Raw genomic sequence first — 25,262 nt, 5'->3', positions numbered from 1 at the left:
GAAAGGGGAGTAGTGTCAACTCAGCCACACATTAGAATGGTGGCCTTCCTGATGCTTCTCAGCATGGACAGGTGGTGCCTCCCATCCCTGCAGCTATGCTTCCTGCCCTTAATGCCTAATGGGGGGAGAGAGATGCTCTATCATCACTAGCTGGAGGCCAGCATCCATCCATAATGAAGAACCACATCCTCACCCCACATGAATTGCTGGTTCTGGCAGTTCTGCAAAGGGGATTAAAGGAAGCTTCTGAAACTTGGCTCCTGTCCAGTGAGCTCCTGGCCCTGCAGTTATGAATGAGTTGCCTGCTCATGAGGCACTGTCTGCTAAGGAGGTGAGCGCACACCCAGCTTTTCCCAGCTGGGAGCAGGGGACAGAACACTCCTGTTAAAGGTTTATGATTCTTTAGTAGCTTGAGGGTGGAGAGGCTTGCTTCAGCTCTACTCCATTCAAGCCCTGATCTCCCTTTGCAGGAGAGAGAAGGGAGCAGATCATCTCAAAGTAAAGAGCTTCCTTGGCAAGGCCTTAACAACTGGTACTGGGGGGAAGCTTTCATACCCAAGGCCCATCTCTACCTACTATTGCAAAGTTCACAGCTGTTTGTGGGACTCCTCTTTGACAGTGCACTGGCTCCCCCTTAAGCTGGGGACCCTGCTGCTTTCCTTTGACACCAGGTCAAGTGAAGAACCAAGACTACAGTAAGAGCAGGTGTCAGGGAAGAGTGAAACAGGGGTGGGGTTTCATTCCATGCTCTAAGCCTGCAGTATCCTGTCTCCTGGCAGCCTGGATGGCCTAATCCCTGGTTAGAGCAGGTGCTGTTCACCTCTGCAAAGCTCCATTCAAATGAGGGCCTGAGTTCAAAACCCCTTCCTGGCCTGCCCATACCGGGTTAGATCACAGAGCCAGATAACTTAGGCAGGACGGGAGTGAATATTCCCATGCTGTGGCACAGCACCTCACTTGTGTGCCTGGTGCTATTAGTCCTTTGTCAGCACTCACAGCCCTCGGGAAAAGCCTCAACTCCAATGGCTTTTTAACCTGTGTATGTACTCACCCCTTCATCTCCCCCCACCAGTCTGCAGCCTTTGACTCTTCCTCTCACTCCTCCTGCCACTAAGATACAGGCCACTTACAGCAGAGACTTGGGTTTGTCCTAAGCAGCAGTAACCTTACTCGAGTGACTGGCTCCTGCCAGAAGCTGTCAGTCATTCATGCCTGGGCTGCCCCATGCAGGGCAGCAGCCACCAAGCTGGCCCTGCTCAGTGGAGAGTTTGGCACAAAAGGATCCTGGTCCAGTACCAGAGACCCCACCCACCCGGGGACTAGGGAGAGGGGTGAGGCTGTGCTCAGCCAGGTATTTCCCTGTTCCTTCGAGCTTCAGCGATAAGCTCCAGGAGGCCAGTGGGAGCATACTGGTGCACAGCTCCCTGGGCAGACAAAGCAGCATGTCAGGAGAGGCAGACTCAGCGTGGCTGACAGTTAAAGGGATTGGAAATAGACACCGAGTGGGAATGAGCACGTGTGAACTGGTTGGATAGTTTCTCAGCTTAAATGCCTCAGCTGGGGAGGCAGGAAGGGCTGCTCCTTGGCTCAGTGATATGGGCAGAAAGAGTCCCTCAGCCATAAGGAGGATGCAAAGAGCTGATCCCAGCTGCTCTACACAGCAGGTCCTGCTGCCATGGAAACAGAGGCCTAAGGCTGAGGGCTCTCAAAGGTAAGGGGGGTAGCACCAGGGGAGCATATGAGGCCAGGCAGAAAGAGGAGGGCTCGCTCCAGCCCTGCAGCAGGTCACGCAGCATGCAAAGCATGAAAGCAGAACAGCTTGACCACTGCAGCCTCCACTCAGGCAGCATCTTTCACAGGCCTGGGGTTGAGCATGTCCCACTCACAGCCATTAGCCAGCAGTTAACAGTGCAGCCTTCCACTGAGGCCAAGCCTGGACAGTTGCGTCTCCTGTGGCAGATTCCTTCAGTCTCTATGGTGATGAGCGTAGCCCTGCCAGTGTGTGGGGATGTGGAGAAGCAGGCAGCTAGTTTTCCTTTGAGGAAGGTCAGTAGGGTCCCTGTGCTGACCCCTTGCTGTGCAGCAGATCAAAGGCTGTTCTTCTGTTACAAAGAGACCAGGAAACCTCAGCACTTCTGTGACAGAATGGGATGGGACCCTTCCAGATCAGCTAAGCCCAATTATATATATATATTTTAAAAGTGCATCAGTGGGTGCAGGGGGACATGACATGAGTACACCTGGGTGAAATTTTTCAGCTAACTTTTTTTCCCACTGAAAAAATGCAAATTCATATCAACCAAAACAACAAAATACTGAAGAAAAAAAAAATCAAAATGTCTTTTTGACCTTTTCAAAATATTTCAGTTTGAAGAAACTTTTCAGTTTCAAATTTCATTCCATTTTTTTTTTTTAAACACAAACTTTGAACTAACTTTGACTCAAAAGGTTTTGTTTGCCTTGAACTTTTTGCCAGAAAATTTGAAAAAAATTGCAGTTGGTGTTGATCCAAAACAATTAATTTTTTTTTCAGTCTGGCCCGTAAGCAAACAATCAGTTATTGGCACAGCTCTGCTCCTGGCTCCACCACAGAGTTTTCAGTGCCTCCATTTCCCCATCTGTAAACCAGGGCTGATAAGCCCACAGAGGCTAGATGAGACATGCTAGAGTAGTGCAAAGTATTAAGAGAATCAAGAGTCTTCTAGAGTAGAAGCCAGTGAAATGTCACACAGCATGACTGCATTAGTGCTCCCTAATGCAGTTCAGCTCCCAAACTATTTTAGGGGACACTAATAAACCTCTCTGCAAATATTGCCCCTCCCCCATCACCTGCTTTAAACAAAATATTTTCAGTGATTTTTAATGTCAAAACCCCACAGCTTCCCCCACTTACAGAAAGTAGTGAAAGGAACCAACCAAACCTGGGTTCCAGCACAGGACATTGTCATTACAAAACTGAAGCATTACCTCTGTTAACAAGACCCCCCCGGGGTGCCAACTCTGCTAGTGCTGTGGAGGTGGGGGTAGTAGATTTGTCAGACCTGTTGCCCCTCACCCTCTGTCCCACATCCAGCCCTGCTCCCCAGCATACCTGGGAGGGAGTTACCATGCACACGGACAGGGCAGCCCTGCCTCAGTAGCAGCACTGGGTCCTTCTCCCCACACCCTTCCCCTGCGCAACAGCTCCCGGCCGGGCTGGGGGACTCATTTCAGCACTGCCAGCCCTTGGATTCTACTGCCAGCATCAGGGGCCAACCTCTCCCCAGCCGGCTCTGTGTGCCTCTGCTCCCTGCCTCCCCACCCTGGGACAGGACCATGAACAGCCTCTCTGCCTCCCCTTGCCCTACCTAAATAGCACCTCTGGCACCTGCCTCCTCTCCCCTCCCTGATAGCTTGACCCCCCCCATACCCTTTAATGATCTCCCCACCTCATCCCCCCCAGTTTAGGAAATGCTGCATTAAATGCTGGACTCAATCTAAGCAAGCCCTCCTTGGGCTAAGCCAAAAGATGCAGCATTAGCCCTAGCATCACCCAAATTTCCCCTGGAGATGACCCTGCTGCGCTCTTCAGTTGCTCTCCCCCGCACCAGGGTCATCTGTCTTTTTCTGAGAGCAGCCCAGCTGAACTCGGAGGTGAATGGAGACAGGGCACTGACCTCGCTGCCCTGAACAGCAGATGGGGCTTCGCCTGGCCTCCCCGGGGTCACCTGACTCTTTGATGCTGCCCCTCAGGGCGCTTGGGAGGGTTTCTGAATGCTCCCTGGCCATGAATAGCTCCCACCCCTTCGGGAAGAGGCCCTCCTCCCACGCCTCCCTCCTGCCAGCACTTGAGCAGCTCAGAGGATAGGGTTCCAGCAGGCCGACATGCACACTCCATTTCACTGGGCCGTTTCCTTCCTGGCCTCTTGCTTTGCCACATCGTCTTTAATAAAACACAATTCCAGCAGCACGGGCTCAGCTAGATCGCTAGACAGACCTGGCTTCCCTGGCCAGGAAGCCAAGCCACGCCCGAAGAGCACAGAGTTTCCTCCTCCTCTCTCTTGCCCTCTCCTCCTTCCATTTGCTGTGTTTGTGCTGAGAGGAACAGCTGGGTCGAGGCACCAGTTTGCCCAGGGACCCGATTTAGGCACCATAAGGACAGTCCCAAATCTCAGCCCCAGGCTTGGAAGCAGCCCCACCTTTATAAAGAAAGCTTGGAGCTGTTCAGTTAATCAATCAACCCTGCTCTGCCCCCATTCTGAGCAAGCACTGGAGGAACCGAGATAGTAATAACACCTAGATATGACATAGCACATTTCACTCATCTGGCTCAAAGTGCCGTCCAAAGGAGGGAAGTATTACCTGAGACACGCAGGGGGGAAGTGACTGGCTAGCACAGCAGACAAGTAGCAAAGCCAGGAACAGGACCAAGGTCTCCTGAGTCCCAGTCCAGCAGCCTAGCCCCCAGGCCACCCAGGACCCCAAATATATGTTGTAAGGTTTCAGCACATGGCAGGGCATCTCTGGAGCAGCAGAGTCTCTCGGAAGAGGGCAAGGGAAGAAAAAGTACAGAATCAGTAGGTGCAGGCAGCCAGAAAACTGACCCTAGTGTGAAGGAAAAGGGCAGGCACTGAGGAAGGGAGAAGGATGTAAGAGGGTTTAGGAGTGGATGGACCAGACAAATGCCCTGAAAACATTCTAGAGTTCATCCCACTGCACCTTCAGGGGCTGTGAGGTTTGCCCACCTTGCCCCAGCTGCTCATGGAGCACTTTTACTCTGGCTGCTACCACTCCCTCGGCTCTGGTTTTGGAAACTCTTTAAGATGAATTTAGTGCTGGAGCTGCAGCCCTGGTGCCTTGCAGGCTTGATTTTTCCATCAGCGGCTCCATTACGCTTCCCCAAGCTGTCCTACCAACAACCTCCACTCTGACCTGGAGGGACCAGAGCAGGGCATGAGCTCGTTGTCAATGGCCCATTTCACGGTTGGCCTCTCTGTTGCAAGGGCACAAACACAATACACATGTGATGCCTACCGGGAACTTGGCTGAGGCCACGAAGGAGCCATAATGGGCAACGCTCATTGTGGGGTAGGTCACATTCAGTGACTCTGAGGCGCAAAGCTCCATCGCTAGGTCCCAGTCCCTTAAACCACCAGGTCCCCCAGACATCTTTCAGGTCAGCAGGGGCTTACTGGCCAATAGTTGCGCTCAATGCAAAGTAAGAGGCAGCGTTAACTAGAGTACAGGTATGACACAACCACAAAGCCAGGCGGGCTTAACATCCTTGGACAAGGAGAGGCTCCATGCCACAAAGACAGCAGAGATCACCATCCCTGCCACGCCCAGGGCTCTCCGGCTACCACAGCTGGTTGGCTGGCAACTGCCTGTGGCCTGATCTCACCTCTCGGCCTCCACACCTGCCAAGCTGGGACACTGTGCCATCAAAATAACAGCTCCCCTCCCCCCATTAACCCATGACATGTTGCAAAACTGCTGTTTGTTTCCTTGGGTGAGAAAATGGCCCTAGAAACAGGTTTGACACCATTACAATCAATTACGGCACCACATGTAACAACACCAAGGTGTCACATAATAGGGCGGGGGAGCAATTCAAGTAATACACATCCCCTCACATACACACACAGTGAAGCTCACAGTTAAAGCACCTGCCCGCCACTACCCCAATGACTGCTGGCTGGCCCCTCCCTACCTTGCTGCTGTCCTCCTGGGGCCTAGGCACACCCCAGGCCTGCTGCAGCTTTAGGCTTCCTTGCTCCCCCCTCAGGAAGGCACCTGGGACAGGAGCCAGGCAAGAGCTTTCAGGTGAGGGAACTGTACCATTTTCACCAGAGGGGAGCCCAGGAGCCCAGGTCAGCCACTCAGGTCTCACACTCCCCCCCCTTCCCTGGAAACAATGTGTCAGCCCAGCTTCCTCCCTCCTTGGCCCTCCCCTAGCTGAAATCCCCTGGAGGTTCCTGGCCATGGGCCTTTCTCTGCTCCCTGGAGGGAGGGATCCAGAGCTACAGGCTGGCAGCCCCAGGCCTGCAGGGCAGGGAGGCTGGGCCGGCCCCGCCCCCATGAGGGGATGTGCCACTCCGTGCCCTGCAGTTCAGAGTCTTGGTGACACTGGGGAGGAATCCAGCATGGGCTGCAGCAGCAAACTACCGCTGCCTTCTCTCAGCGCCTATCACCATAGCATCTATTTAGATTGTACACTCCCTAGGCAGGGGCTGTCTCTTAACGTTCGTACAGCACCTGACACAATGGGGCCCTGTTCTGTGGGGCCCAGAGGCACTACTGCATTAGATGTAACTATTAAGTGGTTGCATCCTTACACCCAGGAGCTGCTACTAGAAGGGAAAGAAGGTGGGAAGCTTTGACACCTGCTGCGCCGTCAGTGCTGAGACGATTCTAGCAAAGCAGCAGCAGAGCTGCGCTGATCAGAAGCTGAAGGCCTTGTTTGGGGCAGCTCTTGTACTTTGCACACTCAGGGGCCCAGAGAAGCAGCCCTTGGAGGCAACCTTGGACCAGAAAGACTTTTTTGTTGGTGTTGTAAATAATTGCTTTAAATAGTAATTAGCTGAAGCATCAGATTTCTCAGGGCTTTGAGTCCCAGCCCAGCTGCTTTCACTTGACCCCTAATTCTCCCTGGTGTAATTAAACCAGCAAGAAGGGGCAGCCGGTAAGGAAGGTGGTGTGAAGAGCAGATTGCAGAGTGAAAGGAGGGGGCTGCGTTTATGCCACATAGGATCTTGGAAAATCCCAGCTCCTGCTGCTAAACACACAAAGTTACAGAGAGGAGCTAGCAGGCAGGGAGGTCCCTACGGACATATACCAATGCCAGAACTCCCTTGCGCTCTCCAGCTCTGGGGTCTCTGGTGCTCCCTGGTGCATTAGGATCACTAGCACTAGGGCTGCATGTCACAGCACACCCTAGAGTAAAAGCAGCAATTGGCCCACGCGTAAGGCTCCTGTAGGAGGCCTCATCCCGCTCCTGGCCATGCTCCCTTGCCCCAAGGGGAGCGGTTGAAGGGGCAGGCATGGTTCACACCGCAGATTCCCTTTCAACTAGGTTAGGCTTTTCTCTGAGCTTGGGAGCCAAGGCCTGATGGTGTTTTCTGAGGCGTTTGCTCAGCCGTTTTGAAAAGAGGCAGGCTCTGTTGTTGTGTCTTGCGAGGCCTCATTCCCTGAAGGTCAGCTTCCTTACCGTGTGCATCTGCTGCAATCTTTCATTAGCCACCCCTCCACCCCCGAGAGTCATGGGTAAGCAGTACGATTGCTCCCTCTGTGCTAAAGCAGACAAGCTTCCTCGGCAGCTCTGCGAAGCATCTCCTTCCCTTCCAGACCTGGGTCCCCACTCAGTTCTGCTGAGGCACCTCAGGCCTTAGCTAAAGCAGTCACTGCTCTTCCGTATGTGAAAATTGCAAATACAGTCTGCCTGCCCTTCCAAAGAGTCGTGTGGGGTTGTCGTACTATCTGAACAATCCCCTCACTATTACTGGTATTACAGCAGTTCCTGGAAAACCTGACAGCTCAGAGCCCCGATGTGCAAGGTGCTGTACAAACCCACAACTGGAATTCTGTTCTTCAGCACTATAAAGCGGCTACAATACACCTCTCTTCTACTTCTGATGGGGCTGACTTATGCCACTGACTCAACCAGTGTTTCAGATGGCTTTGTGCCAGAGTCTCAATGTTTCATGGGATTGATTCTCAGCACCACCAGCTGCCCACAACCCCAACTAACACCAGGAGTTGCAATTGCTCAGCACCTCTGAAAATAATCAGGCCTCACTCTTGAAGCACAATCCCAGAGAGCGCCAATGCCGTGATTGTGTCTTTCATGTAATAGGGACCCTTGAGTATGCACTTAACTACTACAGTGACTGGTATTCGAGAAGCACCGAGGAGCCCGGCTTCATTATTGCCAGCACCATTCATAGAGGAGATGCTTCAATAGGTAAGTGAGAATTTACTGAGTTCTAGGTGGGGCTGGTAGCACAACCCTTCTTCTTCTCAGACCTTCTTTTCTGTTGCTTGTAACTTTGCCAAAGTTGAACTGTTCAGGCTGAAATTTCCCATGCGGCATGTCTGCCTCAGGCGGATTTGATTTTTTTTTGTTTGTTTAAACTTTCAGCCAAAACGATGTAGCTGTTTCTGAGAACAAGGCGAGGGAAAAATACATTTTGCCCATGTTAAATTCTTGAGGCCTTTCCTTTGAAAAGCTCTAGCACCTCCATCGTTTATAGCAGGGACTTCAAATTTGACAGGTGAGTGGCCTTTGGAGCGGGAATGGACCTTTTGGGAAAATCCACCTGGATGTGGACTAGTTACAAGTCTTTGAAAAATTGGTTTGCTCATGCTTGGTAGAGGTCTGCTAAAGCTTCACAGCCAAAGTCTATAATTATTCCATCCTCACTGAGCACGCTCCCTTGTCACAGCTCCTAATACTCATGGACTGCACATGCACTGTCCCCACAGAGCAACCAAGTCTGCTCCAGCCCAGTGCTACAGGGGCTCAGAAGGAATGACTGCTCCACACTGGGGTGGGGCCAGACACTGGACTTGAGAGCTGAAAGCCTCTCTCTCCTGTGCTCTCAATGAGCCCGGCTGGCCCCCAGGCAGTGCAGAGGAAGCCATTTAATTCAAGTGTGGAAAGGAAAAAAGCCAGATGGGTGCAGAGGAAGGGTAAATTGGGGCAAGGAGACTGAGTCATGGGCTGGGCAGGGAGGCGAGGACTGGGAGATGGAGGCAGAGATTGGACAAGGAGCTGAGGGGAGACTCTGGTGGGCTGGGTAAGGAGACTGGAGACAAGAAGTTGGGGCAGAAGGGGTGGGACTGGGGGCGAAGGGGGATAGACTGGGAGTCGGGGAGACTAGGACAGGGGCGAAGAGCCTGAGGAGTGGAGAATGGGACTGGGATGAGAAGCCAGGGGTGAAAGGACAGGGACAGATTGGAAAAGGGGTCAAGCTTGGGGGAAACTGACAGCAGTGTCTGTGCCTTTTACAGCACACTCCCCTCCAGAGCATGGAATCCCACACTCCTGAGCCTCACCATCTCTCTGCTGTCAGCAAATACCTGTGAAACCCACTGGCACAATGTCTCCCATCCCACACAGAGAACGACAACCTACAATTGCTATCAGGTTACGCTGTTAGCTCAAGTCACAGAGGTTGGTGCAGTGGAGGTAGACGTTTCAATCCTGCTGAAGACCCATGCGGGTCCCAACATGATGGCATGTGCTGGAATTTTTTTCAGCTTGCCTTTTTTTCAACTCTCTCACACACCCTATCTTAAAAGAACATCCAGGTTGCAAAGTCAAGCACTCAAAAATTAGGTAATACCATAATTACGGTTGTCTGTGCACCCTTAATTCAGCCCCCTTGTGCATATGCATGACAAGTTTTCAATTATGGAATCACATCCCAGTTTTTCCACAGGACCGCTGCCTCATTCAGTGCCCAAGATAAGACCTGCTTTGTGGATGACGTAGGCTGCTGTCCATAGGATCCCTGCCTCGTTTGCTGCAGAAGTTAGTAGGGAAGCAATGGATGAGGCTATGGTGACCAGACAGCAAGTGTGAAAAATCAGGACGGGGGTTGGGGGTAATAGGAGCCTATATAAGAAAAAGGCCCCAAAATCAGGACTGTCCCTATAAAATTGGGACATATGTTCACCCTAGATGAGACAGGCCATTGCAGGAAGAAAAAGGAAAGTCTCATGGTTAAGACTGTTGAAAGTTGCCCGGGAGAACTGGATTCTATCCTTGTCTCTGCCACAGAGTTTCTATGCGTGGCTACACAAGTCCCTTAAAACAAACTTTTCACAGGTGGTCACTGGTTGTGCATGCCTCATTTTCTGGAGGTCTGGCTTGAGACCCGTGGGCCTGATTTGTAGAAGTGCAGAGTCCTCGGAGCAGCAACTGTGCTATGCAGAGCTATAGAATGCTAAGTACTCTGAAAAAACAGGTCCTAGGCATCTCAAACTGGGTACCTAAAATCAGTGGATACTTTTCACCTTAAACTCTGCCTCAGCTCCCCACCTGTAAAATGGGGGCTAGCCCTAGCCCAACACCTCCATCTCCCAGGAGCATTGTAAAGATTAATAAAGGAGTGTTGGTGAAGCACTCAGATACTAGTGATGTGTGCCGGAGAAGAGCCCATGAGGAAATTAATAATTCTGTCTTCAGAGCAGGGTTTGAATAGCGCGCAAGGAGAAAACCAAATACTGACTAGCTGCTTACTGGCTGAGACCCATCGGTCCTGTGCGCTGAAAGAGCCAGGGGTCCTGCGGGGGGGAAAACAAAACAGTAGCTGATCACAGAATTAAAAACTTATCATGCATCTATGCACAAGGGTACTGAATTAAGGCTGCAAAAGCACCTTTCATCTGGCCTTGCCTACCTTGTGAGTGCTTGACTTTGCAACCTTCATTGTTTTTTAACCTAGGTTTGTGTGTGTATGTATATATACCTTGGTTCTCTAATTCTACCTCCTAGAAAATGAGCTGAGTGGAGCGGGAGGAATTAAATGTCCTGACAAGCTAGGGGAGAGCACCCAGTCTCTGCACAGGCAGCACAGCTAGCTGTCTACCGCATTACTGCTAAGCCTCTCATTGTGAGGGCGTGCATGCTCAAGTGCACTGAACCTGCCGCTTCCACAGAGCAGCTGGAGAGTGGGGGATGCTGGAGGCACTGAGCCTTTGAAATGCCCGGCTAATCCTTCTGGATTTGCCTGTTCATTATCCACACAAAGCTGCACGTCTGCTTAATGGGACCGGGGACAGTTCTCTTCTCCTGGAGAGGGGGGGGAAAAATTCACTCCCTAGGAAAAAGAGGAGGGGAAAATCAATGTAACCTCCCCACCCAAACAAAGCTGCTTACCTGGCATCAGGAGCAAGTCCCTCAATAGGAAGATGGGGCGTGCAGTGACAATGCCTCAACTCAACAAGTCAGTTTAACCCTTCCCGCTCCCATCCACAAAACAGTACAAGGAGAGAGCAACTGGGCCCTATTGTCTTGGTTTGATTTAGAGAAGCTATGATCATTGCGTAGCTTAGACCAGACACCAGGGAGTGTGTTACTGAAGCTAGTCACTGAGGCCACGTCTCGACTAGGGAAAAAAGGGGGTTGATTTCTTTTTAATGTATGCGCCCGCACGCTGCACCACAACCCCCCTATAGCTAGGTAGTAAAAGCCCTGCCAAATCAAGGCAAGGGACAGTTTTACCTCAGCGTGGCCCGTAGGGGTAAAAACCTTGGGTGGGGGAGAGAGGGGAGGACAGCTACACTGAGCTAAGGCAGCACTTGCCTTGTCTGTACAGGGATTCTATTACCTATGTCTCCCCTCTGCCCATGGGCTGCGCCAAGAATTGCAGCAGTACAGGGTTTGGAAAGCCAGGGCTTGACAAGAGCGTGGAGTCCCAATGTAAATGCTTTCTAATGCCTGCTCCACTCATCCCACGGCCATTTTTGCCTGATTTTAGAGCCAAGTCTAGCGCTGCCGCTGAGGCTGGTTGTGTTTTTTTGTAAACCCCCCCCCCCCCCCCCCCGTAGTATGAGTTCACATTTCCCTATTTTTCACTTGCTTTTTGGGGCTCAGGGACCCTTCCCCCACATATTTATGGGGCTGAAGCCAAATGAAAAACGCCCAGCAAAAGGACTGAAAGACGAGAGTCAGGGAAGTCTCCCACAGTTCCCTGCCTCCAACCCTCTCCCTGCTCTTCCTGTCTCAGTCTGTCACCAGGCTGCCAATATGGACATTTCCTCTTTCATTTCCTGTTTCTATTTTAAAACATTCACATCACAAAGCAGCCAGAGCATACAGGTCAATATGGCCCTGAAAATCCAGATAGGCCAGAGCAGGGGTTCTCAAACTGGGGGTCGGGAGGTTATTGCATGGGGGGAGGTCGCGAGCGGCCAGCCTCCACCCCCAAGCCCAGCTTCGCCTCCAGCATTTATAATGGTGTTAAATATATAAAAAAAGTGTTTTTTGATTTATAAAGAGGGTCGCACTCGGAGGCTTGCAGTGTGAAAGGGGTCACATCCAGTACAAAAGTTTGAGAACCACTGGGCTAGAATGTGTCTACACATGCTCATGTGCACACACAGTCCGTTTAGTGATTAGTCCTGCTTCACACAGCAGTGAGAGAATGGAAGCCATTTTATATCCCATTCTTGTTTTCCTTTTAGGCTTTTGGAACACATTAAGCTTTTACAGGAGGCCCGGATGTTTTGCCGACTAACTTTTAGAGTGGTTAAAAACTGTGACTGAAATCTGGTTCGAGAATTGTGGTTGGTCTCCCCTTTCTACCCATTGTCGCCTATAATTACCCTCAAACTCAAACCAACAAGCTTCTCCTGGAAGGACACTGATGTAGCAATGAAAAGCAGAGAAGTGAAAGCCAGAGTGCACAAAATTTATTTACAAAAAATTCAAATTACAATATGATACAGGGACTTTTTACACACAGAATTAGAACAGTTTTCTACCAGAGGGTAAAGAAAAATATTTTTTTTTAATAAACGACCTATTCATTTTCAGCTATTGTTATACAAAGTCGCGGAACATGCACAATCTGTCTTTACAAGGTTGGGTTGTTTTAATATAATGTTTTGCTAAGTGCAAATACCAAATTTCTCTCTCCACCTTTAAGGCAAGTAAAATAGGACACTGCAATTAATCATAAAAAGTACCAGTCATAACATCGATGTGGGCCCACAAGACACACCTCCCCGTCTCCCTTTGAAGAACATTGGGGTTTCAAAGGGGGCAAAGGGCATGTCTACACTGTAAAAAGGCCTGCAGCAGCAACTTTCAGAGCTCGGGCTCTCGGGGCTCCAAACAGCAGTGTAGATATTCAGGTGTGGGCTGGAGCCTGGGCTCAGAAACTCAGTGAGGGAGGAGGGTCTTAGATCCTGGCCTCCAGCCCATGTCTGAACAGCTACCCTGCTATTTTGAGCCCTGAGAGCCCATGTCAGTTGACCCAGATTCTGAGACTTGCTGTGGTGGGTCTTATTTTGCAGGGTAGATGTACCCATAAAAACACCAGGTAAGTCCAAAACATGGCATTTTCTGTTTTTAATTGCGCAGGAAATGGTTTGTTCTTTAAGCCGAGAAACATCCCCATTAACCCAACTGATGCTAGAAGACAATGGAGGCCTCTAAAATCACCAGTTAGGATGACAGGGAAGGAGAGGCCCCACATTTCTCTGCAGGGCACTTCCTAGTCCAGAGTTTCCTTTGTGACAGGAGCCCCAGCACAGAGCCAGAAAGGACCGAAAGGTGAAATGCTGGGTGAAGAGCTGATCTGATCTCTCCAGACTATGGAGCTGCCCACAGGACTTGATGGTGGTTTCATAAAATGGGCACAGATTTCTCTCCTCGCAGACACAAAATGGGCCCTCACCATTGTGACAGGAGAAAGAATTCTCTCCTTCCCCTCAGCAGGGCCGCCCTAGGACCGCCAATGGAGAGAGACATCAAGCACGCACAGACTACAGGAACATGTCAGCGAGGACTCACCACCACCACATCTTCCCAAAACACTACCTAGGGGGGACCCTGCTTCCCTTTGGCATGGAGATGAGAAAATCAGGACGCTTGCCGTGCGCCATCAAATCCAGAGGGTACAAAGTTTGCTCATGTAGTAGGAACCAGTGCTTACCTTTAACAACGACTAAAAACTGGTCAAGTACAGACACGAGACCTCCCTTGGTTACTCTGCCTACTGCCTCTCCTCCCATTTCCAGCCTTTCCCTGCACAGGCGAATATATATATATATATATATATATATATATATATATATATATAAAAGCCAGGAGTTTGAGCCAGGCCATTATTTTTGTTAATGGTCTATACTCTAGGGTTTCAATACGGCTGTGTGCAAATGGCCACACCACTTCTATTTTTGCACGGTGATAGGCATTTGCTAGTCTATGGTCAAGCACTGAGGCTGAAATTCGCTTGAGTGATTGGCACAGTACAGTAGAATCCAAACGCTCATGCTGTCCAAGCAGTTTTGCTGAACTCCGACTGACACAGGGGAACTAAAAAAAAGTAGTAACTACCGTATAAAATTGAATCTTTCCACCCAAATTGGCAAGACACCATAAAATTAAACCTAACAAAAATTACAGAGAGTTGGTACCACCACCCACTTCAAAGATATGGCTCAGTTGAGAGTGGTGGGTCTGGTTGTTTCCAGCTCTTTACTGTGGTGATAGACGTTCACTACAGGAGTTTATTGTATCTATGGAGATACATATGGCCAAAGATTCATAACTTCACATTTTTAACTTGAGAGTGCTTCCTGCTATGAAACCATCCCCGAATAGTCTCTTCTACTGTAACTGCACATGCAGGAATAGGGGGAAGTATAGGGAAAAGCAATTTATATTTAACTGGATTTGAAGGAACAGTAATTGTGCTTGATAAGCAGAGTATTCGAGAGTCCTTGTGCAACACACTTGAAGAACGAAGGACACAGACTCCCCAAAGGCACTGGGTATTAGAATTAGTACCTGCTTCATCTGAGGCTTTCAAAGAGCAATTGCTTTATTTAGGAAGCACGTGAATGGCGACGAGGAGGCAGCAGACTCACTCCGATGGGCCAGGTTTGTTTGGATAAAGGCCACAGCCATGGTTTGGAAAGCCATCAAGATTTCCCATTCTCCTGTTCCTCAAATACTTCTATTAGCTGTACCAGCACCGCCAGCATGCTAAGGTGACCGCCAGCATCCTGCCAGGGGAAGTACTTTCTTCAGACGGCCTTTAGGATGTCAGCTGAAGCCAGTTCCTAAGCCAACAAGCTGTTTCAGCTACAGTGTTCTCCCCACCCACTATGAGGAACTGAACCTCACCCCTTCCAACAAGATTCCAGATAAACTTCTTATCAGACTGAGGAAGTCTATGAGATGAGCATTCTGCAAAGGCAGCAGCCCTTCGTCAGATGTTCCATGCTGCTTAGAGATGTAGCTGTTAGCAATACATGTCTGAAGACACCGACTGGGCTCTCCTGTACCCATGCTCATGCTGCTTTGTTTCTATTACTTTTTTTTAAAAAAACCCAACCCTCCCAAGGGACTTGACCCCTTTTTTCTTTACACTTTGTAAAACCAGACACTGGACTATCCAGTAACAGGGGTCAGGGCTTTTCTGCTCATGTCTCTCAGGATAAAATGAAGGGCCAGCTGACAAAGGCAAAATTCACCCCACCCTGGCACTCCTGGATGCCTGATTGAACTACTTCCTTAAGACCCAGCATCATGCCTCTAGCCTCCCAGCTGAGTGAGGAAAAAAATAAAAGACTCCTCCTGAAATACATTAGCCTTATTCCTTAATGGGCTAGATAGGTCACAGTATAGCATGCGGAGCACCATCTCTGGAGCGAGAGCCGAGGTGGATTGGCAGCCCGGGGCACTACTCCTCAATTCAATTAGACGAGACACAAAGCTAAGCTCCACCTCCAGTGCGGGCACTGACTGGTTAGAGGGAAGGCAGGATCTCAGCTCTGTGCACGAGACGCGGGAGGGATGGCACGTTCCAGGCATGTTCTTGAAGCAGGGTATGATGCGGTGGGACTCGCTCTGCATACACAGCTGCCTCCGCGCTGTGGGAGCCTCTCGAAGGAGAAGGCATGTGGCCAAACCCTTTCAACTGAACTACTGAGAAACTGCGGAAGTGGACACACCCAATCTGCCCTCCATCCCTGTCCCAAACACGGTGTGTCAACATACCTGCCCATGGCTACTGAGGGGATCGTTCGGTATAAGGTGCAGATTTAAACCTGAATAAAAACCAGCTGAGCAGCATTCGGTAAGCCACTACGTCCCCTAGGCTATTTTTTAAATTAAAAAGTCTTAGCAGCAATGTCAACAACTAGTTAACGGTGTGGTTATTAACGCTACGTAGGCAACCTGGAACAAACAGTTAACAGGGCATCTCTCAGCCTATACATAACACCTGGGAGTGGAGAAATTGTATCAGCTCCCAAAAGTATGAAAACGTCCACTGTGCAAGGTCCTCCTGGAGACAATCCCCCTACTGATAGCAATGTCCTCCTCACAGCCCAGCCAGGTATTGCTCGCTGCCATATTCCTCCCGAGAGTACCTGCTACCCATGACAGCACAGGCAGCCACCCTCATGTGCCCTCCTCCTGCCGCTGCCAGTCACACACTTCACAGCGCCCTGGTTCACTGCCTGCTCAGTGCCCAAAGAGACGTTGCTTGCAGAGAGGGACTATGGAGAGTAGCAAGAGGGCAAATCTGACACAATAGAGAGGCAAGGCAGACACCTGTAAAGAAATCCTGGGTGTTAACTTCCAGGGAGGGAAAGCAGAAGAGGGGAGATTAATTTGATCTGGTTCCTAACAACGAATACCAAACAGTTTGGGGGACAACTGTGTGATGAAGTGGTTGGTTTTTTTAACTAGACGACCGCATTTATGGAAGGATATTCTGCTAGTCTCATCCTCCACCCCTTTTTTAAAAAAGCTCTGTTCCTACCAGTCACTACAGGAAGTGTGCGTGTGTGTGGGGGGGGAAGGTTTGTGCCTGCAAAGCTGTAACTCTAGCATAAAACTTACGCATTTGATACAGGCAGCGTCAAGCCTTCCGCCCCATCCTTCTCTTCTATCACATCCCTCACTTGGCTTGTTCGTCTGCAGCCAGACCACAATGCTGTCCCAGAGTCACACACTGCTCCCAGTTCAAGCCAGCCAGAGGCTGCTCCTTAACTCAGGTCACAGGGAAAGCAGGAGTGAGCCTGATTGCCTAAAGGAGTTTGCCACATTGCTTCTTAAAGGAAAACTGTTTCTCCTAAGCATCCCTTTGGCTAAGCTCAGCAGCATTACAGTTTGAAGTCTTCCCAAGCTGATTAAACGGATTTTTTCAGAAGTTTATGAAATGTGTCGAAAGGGGTATTTTGCTGCTTACACTAGAACTGGAGGTGTAATTTCCAGCTCGGTTAGACATCCCCGCACCACCTCTGATTGAGCTACTGTAGCATGTGGCACACAGCAGGATGGGCGAGCGGCTCTGAGAACGCTCCCATCCGAGACTCTAGACGTGCTCGGGCAGCCCGTTGCTTATGCTGCTGTGGCTACATTGCCATTTTTAGCGCACTAGCTTGATCGAGCTAGTGGAGGTATGTCTACACCGACTGGAAAGTGCGCCTCCCGATCCAGACAGCATCTCTGCAAATCAGTTTCCAGCCCCTTTTAAAGTGATTTAAACATGCATGAAAAGCTTTGGGCCCAGGGTTTCAGAGTTGGATGTGTGCACAGTGTAGGTATACAGCTACCAGGCTTGTATGCACAGCAGCACTAAGGGTACGCAACTGGTTATTGCAACGGGGGGCATGCAGTTTAGCCCATAGGCAACTCTGAATCTGGGCCTTCATGTTTATCTTCTGAACAATTTGTATGTTTCTACCGACTGTTATAACCAAGGTTTTCATAAATGACTAGTGATTATGCGTGCCCAACTTGAGACACTGAAAAGGACCCTGTGTTTCAGGAAGTATTGGCCACTCGTCCTCTGAAAAATCATGCCCCTTTAAGGTGTCTCATGCTAGGGACTCAAAATCAAGCATCACTTCTGAAAGTTGTGGCTTACAATACTAAGCCAGTGGTTTGTAGCCTCTTTCTTTGAGCTGCTATGCAGTGGCATGAGTGGTACTTCGCAGCAAGATGGCTTCTGCCTCCTAGCACTGGACTCTCACCAGGACTGGCACTTCTGGGCTAAGCAAAATGGTTGTAGATTTGCTTGTACAGACTCCTATCAGGGCTATCGCAGATCACAGTAAAAATTTGGGACTATTCTCTGAGGGATAATCAGTCCTGATGCTCAGATTCACCCCTTTTCCCCAATATTATCCAGGCATGAAGGAAGACACAGCTGAATCTTATTACCAGCATCTGAATAATTTCAAGCTTCCCCACCTCACCTTCCCTTCCAGCTAGCCTTTGCATTAGAGAGAGGGGGGCTGCTTTTGCAGACAGGAAGGTAAGTTTTTGGCACAAGGGGTGGGCTGAATGGCTGCATCACTCCCCTCTCAACGGTTGACTGAACAGCCTTTGTGAAACAGAAAGACCCTCGGAGATCCCCTGGCCTGAACTGGAGCAGTAAGAGGCTGCACAAATGCTGTGCAGCACGGTTAGAAGATTCAAGAGAACCAAATGTTGAATTACAAAGATTTAAATACTCTGTGTGTGTGTGTGGGGAGGGGAATCTAGATCTGTTCCCCTTGCATCTGGCTGAAATGATGGGGGGACAGAGGGGAGGGTGGTGGTGGGGCCAATGTGGCTTCTCCCTGCAGACTCCATTACTAGTGCTGTTTGAACCAGATCAGAACCGATGCCGAGGCTGTGGACCAAAGTGCATAGGCAAGTTGTGCTCCAGCTGAACATTGATCTGGGGGAAATCGTAGTTCACCCGCATATTAGGCAGTGGGGGCACGTATGGGGCAGGGATGGGTCCTATGTTCAGGGGTATGTTGTTGTACAGCGGGCGGACAGGAGGCAGCGGGAAGGGTGGATGCACAAAAGGATAAGGGGGCATTCGGGGCTGATGGAGGTTCTGAGGGACTGGTCTTGGGATGACTTCAACTCTCTGGATTTTCTCCACAGGCTTTTCCACAGGAGGGCCGATCCTCTTGAAACTGCTTTCTGCAAAGAAATTAAAAAGAAATTAGAAAGACCCCAGGCTGGAGCAGAAACTCCCTCCTCTGTTCACAAGGAGGTTCTTCAGTTCCAGCTGTGGGACCGTGCGCTGTTCGTGTAAGGAGCGACTTTGAGCTCTAGCAAGAAGCAGGCATGGTGTGGACAGGCGCAGCTCGACCACTGCATTTGGATCCTTGGCTTGCAGCACTCCCACCCTTCTAGCACTGAGGTTATGGGCAGAGGCTTCCAGTTGTGTCAACTCTGATGGCAGCAGGGAGTAACCCCTGGCTCAAGAGAGAACAGTTACGGACCTACAGCAACTGCGATTCTCCAAGATTTAGTCAGCGTTGATTCCACTGTTGGTGCCCATGTACCATGTGAGAATGGACGTTTGAGTAGCAGTCTCTATCAGGGCTAGGCATGCACCCTGGGCCTCTTCACCAGGGCATAAAGGGTGGAGTGGCCACTGTCCTACCTCAGCTAGCACTGGCTTTGAACTGCAAGGGCTCGGAGGACCCTGAACAGCCGGGATGGAGGGTGTGATTTCCTGCAATATCTTTGGGAGATCTTAGAGTATTAAGTTTATGTATCATTGTGGGCCAGGGATTGTACGTAATTCCATAGGGGAGGATGAGCACAGCTCCTCCATGAACTAAGACCAGAGGGGAGTGATTATGCAAATTCACTCAGGGTGTAACACCACCAGAGAGGTACCACCACCTGGAGAGACTCACATATACTAGTTCAAATTGGATTCTCCAGAGACCAACAGACAAAGGACTTCTTAATAAACTGACTCAGGGCCTGCTTTCTGATCCAGCAAAGGGGCAGGACCTTCTGTTCAAGGGGGCTTCCCAATCCTGCCTGGGAAGGGTCAAAAGGCCTTTGGCCTATTGAGGCCCCCTAAGACTGATGGGTGACCTCTGGGGAGCTTTTAGATGAATGCAGGAACTTTGTTTCTAATATGTTTTACCTGAAGTGCTTTCACTTTACAAATAAACTTTCTTGCTTATAAAAAAACGACATGGTAACTCATGGCTGCAGGTGACTACGCTGTTCATAAGCCTTCCAAGAGAAAGCAAAGTGCAGATGCTGGCCTGTTTAGGCGGTCTGGTCTGGCTTGGCTTGCTGGGGATATTACAGCGAGGCAGAGAACAGTGAAAGACCTTGGTCAGGAGGGAGAAAGCCCAAGAGAGGTGATGGCTGAGGAGCCAGAGCAGGTATCTGTGGTAGATCAAGAGAGGGCAATGCAGGTGCAATTCCCCTGAACTATGGCACAGGGATCTACACTGACAATAGCTTGAAGAACTACGGTTACGAGAGGGAATTAACCATTCTCTCTCCTTTGAGTACCTGTCAGCGTGGATCCCACTGTAGGTGACTGGCAAGCAGTATCCTCATTGGACGGTGGGAGTGAGGAGTATCAGCTGGATCAGTGAAACAATTGAAGAATCACTCTGCCAGACTTGGCATCTGCCCTGGCAGCATGTGCATGTGCAGGGCATAGCATTTCACAGAAAGCTCAGAAGGGTACTCCACGTAGGAGCCTTGCAGATCTCAGATTACCACTTTCTGAAGCAGGAGACAGATGCGGCCTGTGCCCTGGTGGAGTGCACTTTGATGTTCAGAGGGAGAAGCACTCCGGCCAGCTGATAGCAGGTGGAAATGCACTACGTTATCCACACGGAGATTCTCTGGGATAAGATGGGTTGGCTGTTGGATGAGTCAGAAACAGCCACAAAGAAGCAGGAAGGCAGCCTTGGTCCTATGAAGGTCTGTAACACTTTGGATAGGTCCAGGTGTGAATTTCTTTTCTCCCGGTATTGAGTATGGCTTGGGGAGAAGACTGGCAAGGTAATGAACTGGTTCAAGTGAAAAACTGAGAACACCTTGTCACTACAGAAGAATGTTTAATGTGGTCTGGTCAGGAGAGCTTGAAGTTCACTGATTCTGAATTGAGGAAATGACCACTAGAAAGACCATCCTGAAGGTAAGGTTGGGTATGAAGCATTCCAACAGCCAGTCATCCAAGTACGGGTAGATGCAGATTCCCTGCCTCGATAAATGCGCTGCCACTACTGGCAGACATTTTGTGAATACACTGTGCTGTGCAGAGTCCGAAGGGCAGAACCCCGTATGGATAATGATTGGGCCCCACCGAGAATCTGAGGTACTTCCTGTGGGCCAGATGGGTCGCTACGTGGAAGTATGTATCCTGCAAGTTGGTAGCCATGAGTCAGTCTGGAACTTGGAGAGACTGAATGATGGTGGCAAGCCATTGGACAGGTCTACACTACAGCTGGAATCGACGCTCTGAGATCGATCCACTGGCAGGCGATTTAGTGGGGCTGGTAAAGACCTGCCAAATCGACTGCAGATCGCTCTCCAGTCGACCCCTGTACTCTACCCTCTAAGAGAAGAGTAAGGTAAGTCGACTGGAGACTTTCTCCCGTCAACTGACCCCGCAGTAACTCTACCTAAGGTACGTCAACTCCAGCTACGTTATTCACGTAACTGGACTTGCGTAGTGTAGGTTGACTTACCGCGGTAGTGTAGACATAGCCTTAGTATCCTGAACCTGAGAGACTGTACGTGTATTTGTGGAGTCTCCTTGGGTTTAGGATAGGACACAGTTGTCTTCTCAACCCCCTCCCTTCAGAATAAGGAAATGAGTAGAGGCCTCTTCCCCTGGATTCTGTTGGAACCTCCTCTGTGGGCTCCTAGATCACTGGTTCTCAAACTTTTCGGCATCCTGCCCCCTTTTTAATTTTCGAGAAACCCTCACGCCGCCCACCTCTCCTTTAGCATCATCCAACCCCCCTTTTAACAAATTCAATTAGTAATTTAAACCCCCTGCTCCTTGTCCCCTGACCACCCCCTCCCGGGACCCCACATCCTATCCAACCTCCCATGCTCCTTGTCCCCTGTGTGCTGCAGGATTCTGGCTTGTCCACTAGCAGGATCTTAGAGCTAAGTCTCTCCAGGGTCTGAAGAGACCTCCATGGATTGTTCCAGAAGCTGGAGTCTGAGCCATGCATCTCTCACACCCTCAGGGAAAGTGACAGGCACAGGGAGCATCTGCTAGGTATGGGGACTCTAGACAGAAGGCGTGCCCACCATGTCTATCTTTGAAAGGGATCCAGCGGTTTGCAAACTGTGGGTCGGGACCCCAAAGTGGGTCACGACCCCGTTTTAATGGGATCACCAGGGCTGGTGTTCGACTTGCTGGGGCCTGGGTCTGAAGCCAGAAGTCTGAGCCCCACCGCCCAGGGCTGAAGCTCTGAAGCTTTAGCTTTGCCTCCTTCCCCCCGCCCGGGGTGGAGGGTCTCGGTCTTCGGTCCCCCTTCCCAGGGTCGTGGAGTAATTTTTGTTGTTGTTGTTGTCGTCAGAAGCGGGTTGCAGTGAAATGAAGTTTGAGAAACCCTGGATTAGCCCATCACAGGATGGGCAGGACTTGAAGCCTACAATTTTGAGTTTGCCATGCTAAGGAGCCCTGTGGGAGATGTCTGGGTGTACAGAGGGTCTAGCCATCAATATGTGGTCCAGACAAGTCGATAGGATTACAGCGGTTGAAGATAATAAAAGTTCTGAATAGTTCAGGTTTACAGAAAATTTAGTCAAAGCTTCCAACTAGCAGGTCAGGCACTTGCTAGGCTTTGTCTTGCTGCCAAGGGCTGTAAGAGGGAAATGGGAGAGAGGTAGTGGCCACCCTGCCCTGTATGCACAAGGAACGCACATGTTCAGCCCTGCTAACACTGCTCCTCAAATTTCCGGTCTTGCACGCATGAGGCACATGCAACCCTAAAGTAGGATCTACAGACACATACTCTGCAAAGAACACTGATTTTTAATTACATCCTTTGTTGGATGACAACAACTCTCAGAAAGCTGCTCTGGTTTTAGGAGGTGCTGAGAGGCACTGGCATGCCTATTAGAGCTTTGCAGAGAAGAGCATGGCATATAAGCATTACACTATTTTTGAATCTGTAGCCGTCAGATACCTAAGGAATTTTCTACTTTTCCAGAATCCCCTCCCAGCTGCTCCCAGAGAATATCTAAATACACGGGACTGTAGACTTCTCTCCCCTTCCAGACCCCAACCGTATGGGTAGAACCCCCCTAGGCTCCAGTGCAGGGAATCCCTCACCCCACACAACTGTCCAGGCCCTGCACAGTTTAGGTTTGGACAATGAGGAGTACAAGGGGAGGCCCTAGTTGGGAGACACTAGTTTTGTGGCTTTCCCTCAATTTGGTTCCTAATTCATCTTCATTTAGGTCTTCTGAACTTCCTCCATGGCTTCCTGCCCTTGTTTTCATTTAATTTTGAAGACCAGAATCTGTCAGATTTCAGATAATTTAGTTAAAAGGCACAATAGATTTTTGGACCGAGAAGTCTGACTTTCCTCTCCCTCTTCCTCAGCCGTGAGGAGCCTCTGTTTTCTCTCCCACACTGTCCAAGAACGGGCGAGTGGCATAGTCTCCTGCCCTGAGTGGCCCACAAGCTGGAGCAACGGTGAGGCACAGGCATTTTCAACCAGTGTCATTTAGGCCTTTTCTGACCACCCCCAGGGTTAACGGCTTCAGCTCTAGAAGACACCCCAGCAAAGATCCCTGTGCCCTGTCTATACTAGCATTTCCACCACTGGCAACGCAAGGGTGAAAATCCTTGCACAGAGACAACCTTGGGGGTCATATATTGTAGTCATCCCCCTTCTGGCTAAGGGCCAGAAAACATTTCCTTTAGAAACAATTGAAAACTCCTTAAGCTAAAGTGGTCACTTGAGAGACAAAGCACACCCTTCTGAGGCAATCCCAATATCTAACAAGATAAGAGGACCAGAAAACAAACTAGTTCCTGCACAGCAGATCAGAGCCATTACCTACTATGGACACAGGTAGGGCAGTTAGAAGTTTTTGTACAATATGAAACCAACAAACTTCTGTAGCAATACTCCAAATGAGATTTATGGGAGTGTTATTACAAGGGAATTTGCAAAGAGCCTGGCCTTTGAAGATGCAACTAGGGACCAGAGACTCACCAGCAGCTTAGAAGCACCTGCTCTCTCCTGGTGCCTCTACAATCCACCCTGGATCGCCAGTTTTGTACGAGGGCAATTACATGACCTACCTCCATTTTTCTTCTTTTGCTCCTCTTCAGCCTCCTTCTGAATCTCCTGGATTATTTTCTCATCATCTTCCTAAATTACAAGGAAATAAAACAAACAAACAGGTTAATAAACCAGTTACTGCTGCAAATAGATCTCTGCATTCTGACCAGGGCTAATGCAGTTGTGTGTGCGTGTAAAGATCAGATGCCCATTGTTAAAAGTGAAACTGGCAGAGTGGTCCTCTTGCAACCACCCTAGATTTTGTCAGAATAGCATAATCAACAATAGCAGTACTGCAGTACAGATTCTGTACAGAATCCAAACCTACTCCACAGAGAATAATTAAGAGCCATGATTGCTTTTCCGCTAGATCAATGTTAAATTCACTAGCTTGACAAACCAGAGTGAAGCAGCTAAACTCTCTCTCCCGTCCATCCGAAGAGTTGTTGGAGTGCTATTAATCTTTTAAAATGGCAATAGTCCATTAAATATTTACACTACATCAACAGCTCTAGAGTGGTGGGCCCAACAATTGGATTAACACAACTTAAATCCTGGCTCTAGTAGCTGAATGTTGCACTAATGAGTCCATTTAGAGCTTATCTTGGATTCTGAGGACATGAATTCTGGTGTTTTTTTAAAGCCATCTAGAAGTTATAGTAAGAATGTTCAGTTATATTATGTCAAGGGATTTGCAGTATTGTTGTAACTGTGCTGGTTCCAGGATATTAGAGAGACGAGATGGTCTGAAGAAGAGCTCTGTGAGCTCAGAAGCTTGTCTCTTTCACCAACAGAAGCTGGTCCAATAAGAGAGATTACCTCGCCCATCTTCTCTCTCTAATATAAAAGGGTTTGTGAGATCAAACTCAGGACTGAAAGTATCCCTCCACATCCAGCCAGCATGTGCAGACTGGGTCCTCCAATAACTTCTTCACCTCTTTTTCCTCCTCTTCACCTTCCTCCTGAATCACTTGCATTACCCCTTCTGCACCTCCTGGATTTGCGATAGCCTTGTGAATCCTATACATTCAGACAGTTGTGGTGGCTAATAGCCAGCATTTAGATAGATGGCCCTTTTCATAAAATGATCAAAACACTTTACAAAGGTCGGTATGAGTGACTCTCGAAGGAGGTGAGGTGATGGGGGCCGTAAGTACCTAGATAGAGGAGAAAAGTGCCTGAAGTGAGGGGAACTGATTCTGATACCCAGATGATCCCAATCAAGTTGATATAATTAACCTTAATACAAATCATTCTAATTTTAGTGTGAAAGCCAGGAATTATTTTGTTTGTTTCTTTTGATATCAACTATCCAGTTCTGCCTGTTCCATATCACTCTGAAAATGGCTTTTCCATTACAGAACAGCAAGCAAGAACTGTCAAGGCAAATCAGATCATGTCATCAAAGGGCCAATGAGATGGCTTCCTATCTGTGCCTAACAAAAGAACATTTGGGATATTTGGTTGTAGAACCTACGTTTGTATTTATGGCCGTGATTCTCTTAACCATTCTT

The 25,262-nt window shown here is 49.4% G+C and overlaps 1 protein-coding gene across 1 annotated transcript in view; it reads right to left on the bottom strand.

Annotated features, from left to right (window-relative positions):
- Positions 1-18,156: 18,156 nt before the first annotated feature.
- The window catches only part of RNF216 (ring finger protein 216), a 92,704-nt gene continuing 85,598 nt past the window's right edge, over positions 18,157-25,262 (bottom strand). Inside the window, exons 15-16 of the mRNA XM_065411620.1 lie at positions 23,769-23,838; positions 18,157-18,646 (exon numbers count right to left, since the gene is read on the bottom strand). Of these exons, the coding sequence (XP_065267692.1) occupies positions 18,327-18,646; positions 23,769-23,838 (390 nt within the window). The 3' untranslated portion in view covers positions 18,157-18,326. The remainder of the gene's footprint in view (positions 18,647-23,768; positions 23,839-25,262) is intronic.

Source organism: Emys orbicularis, chromosome 10 (genome assembly GCF_028017835.1).
Source record: "Emys orbicularis isolate rEmyOrb1 chromosome 10, rEmyOrb1.hap1, whole genome shotgun sequence".
In the NCBI taxonomy this organism is placed as follows: Eukaryota; Metazoa; Chordata; order Testudines; family Emydidae; genus Emys; species Emys orbicularis.
Note: the sequence above shows the minus strand (reverse complement) of the source record. Positions and strands in the feature narration are given on the sequence as shown.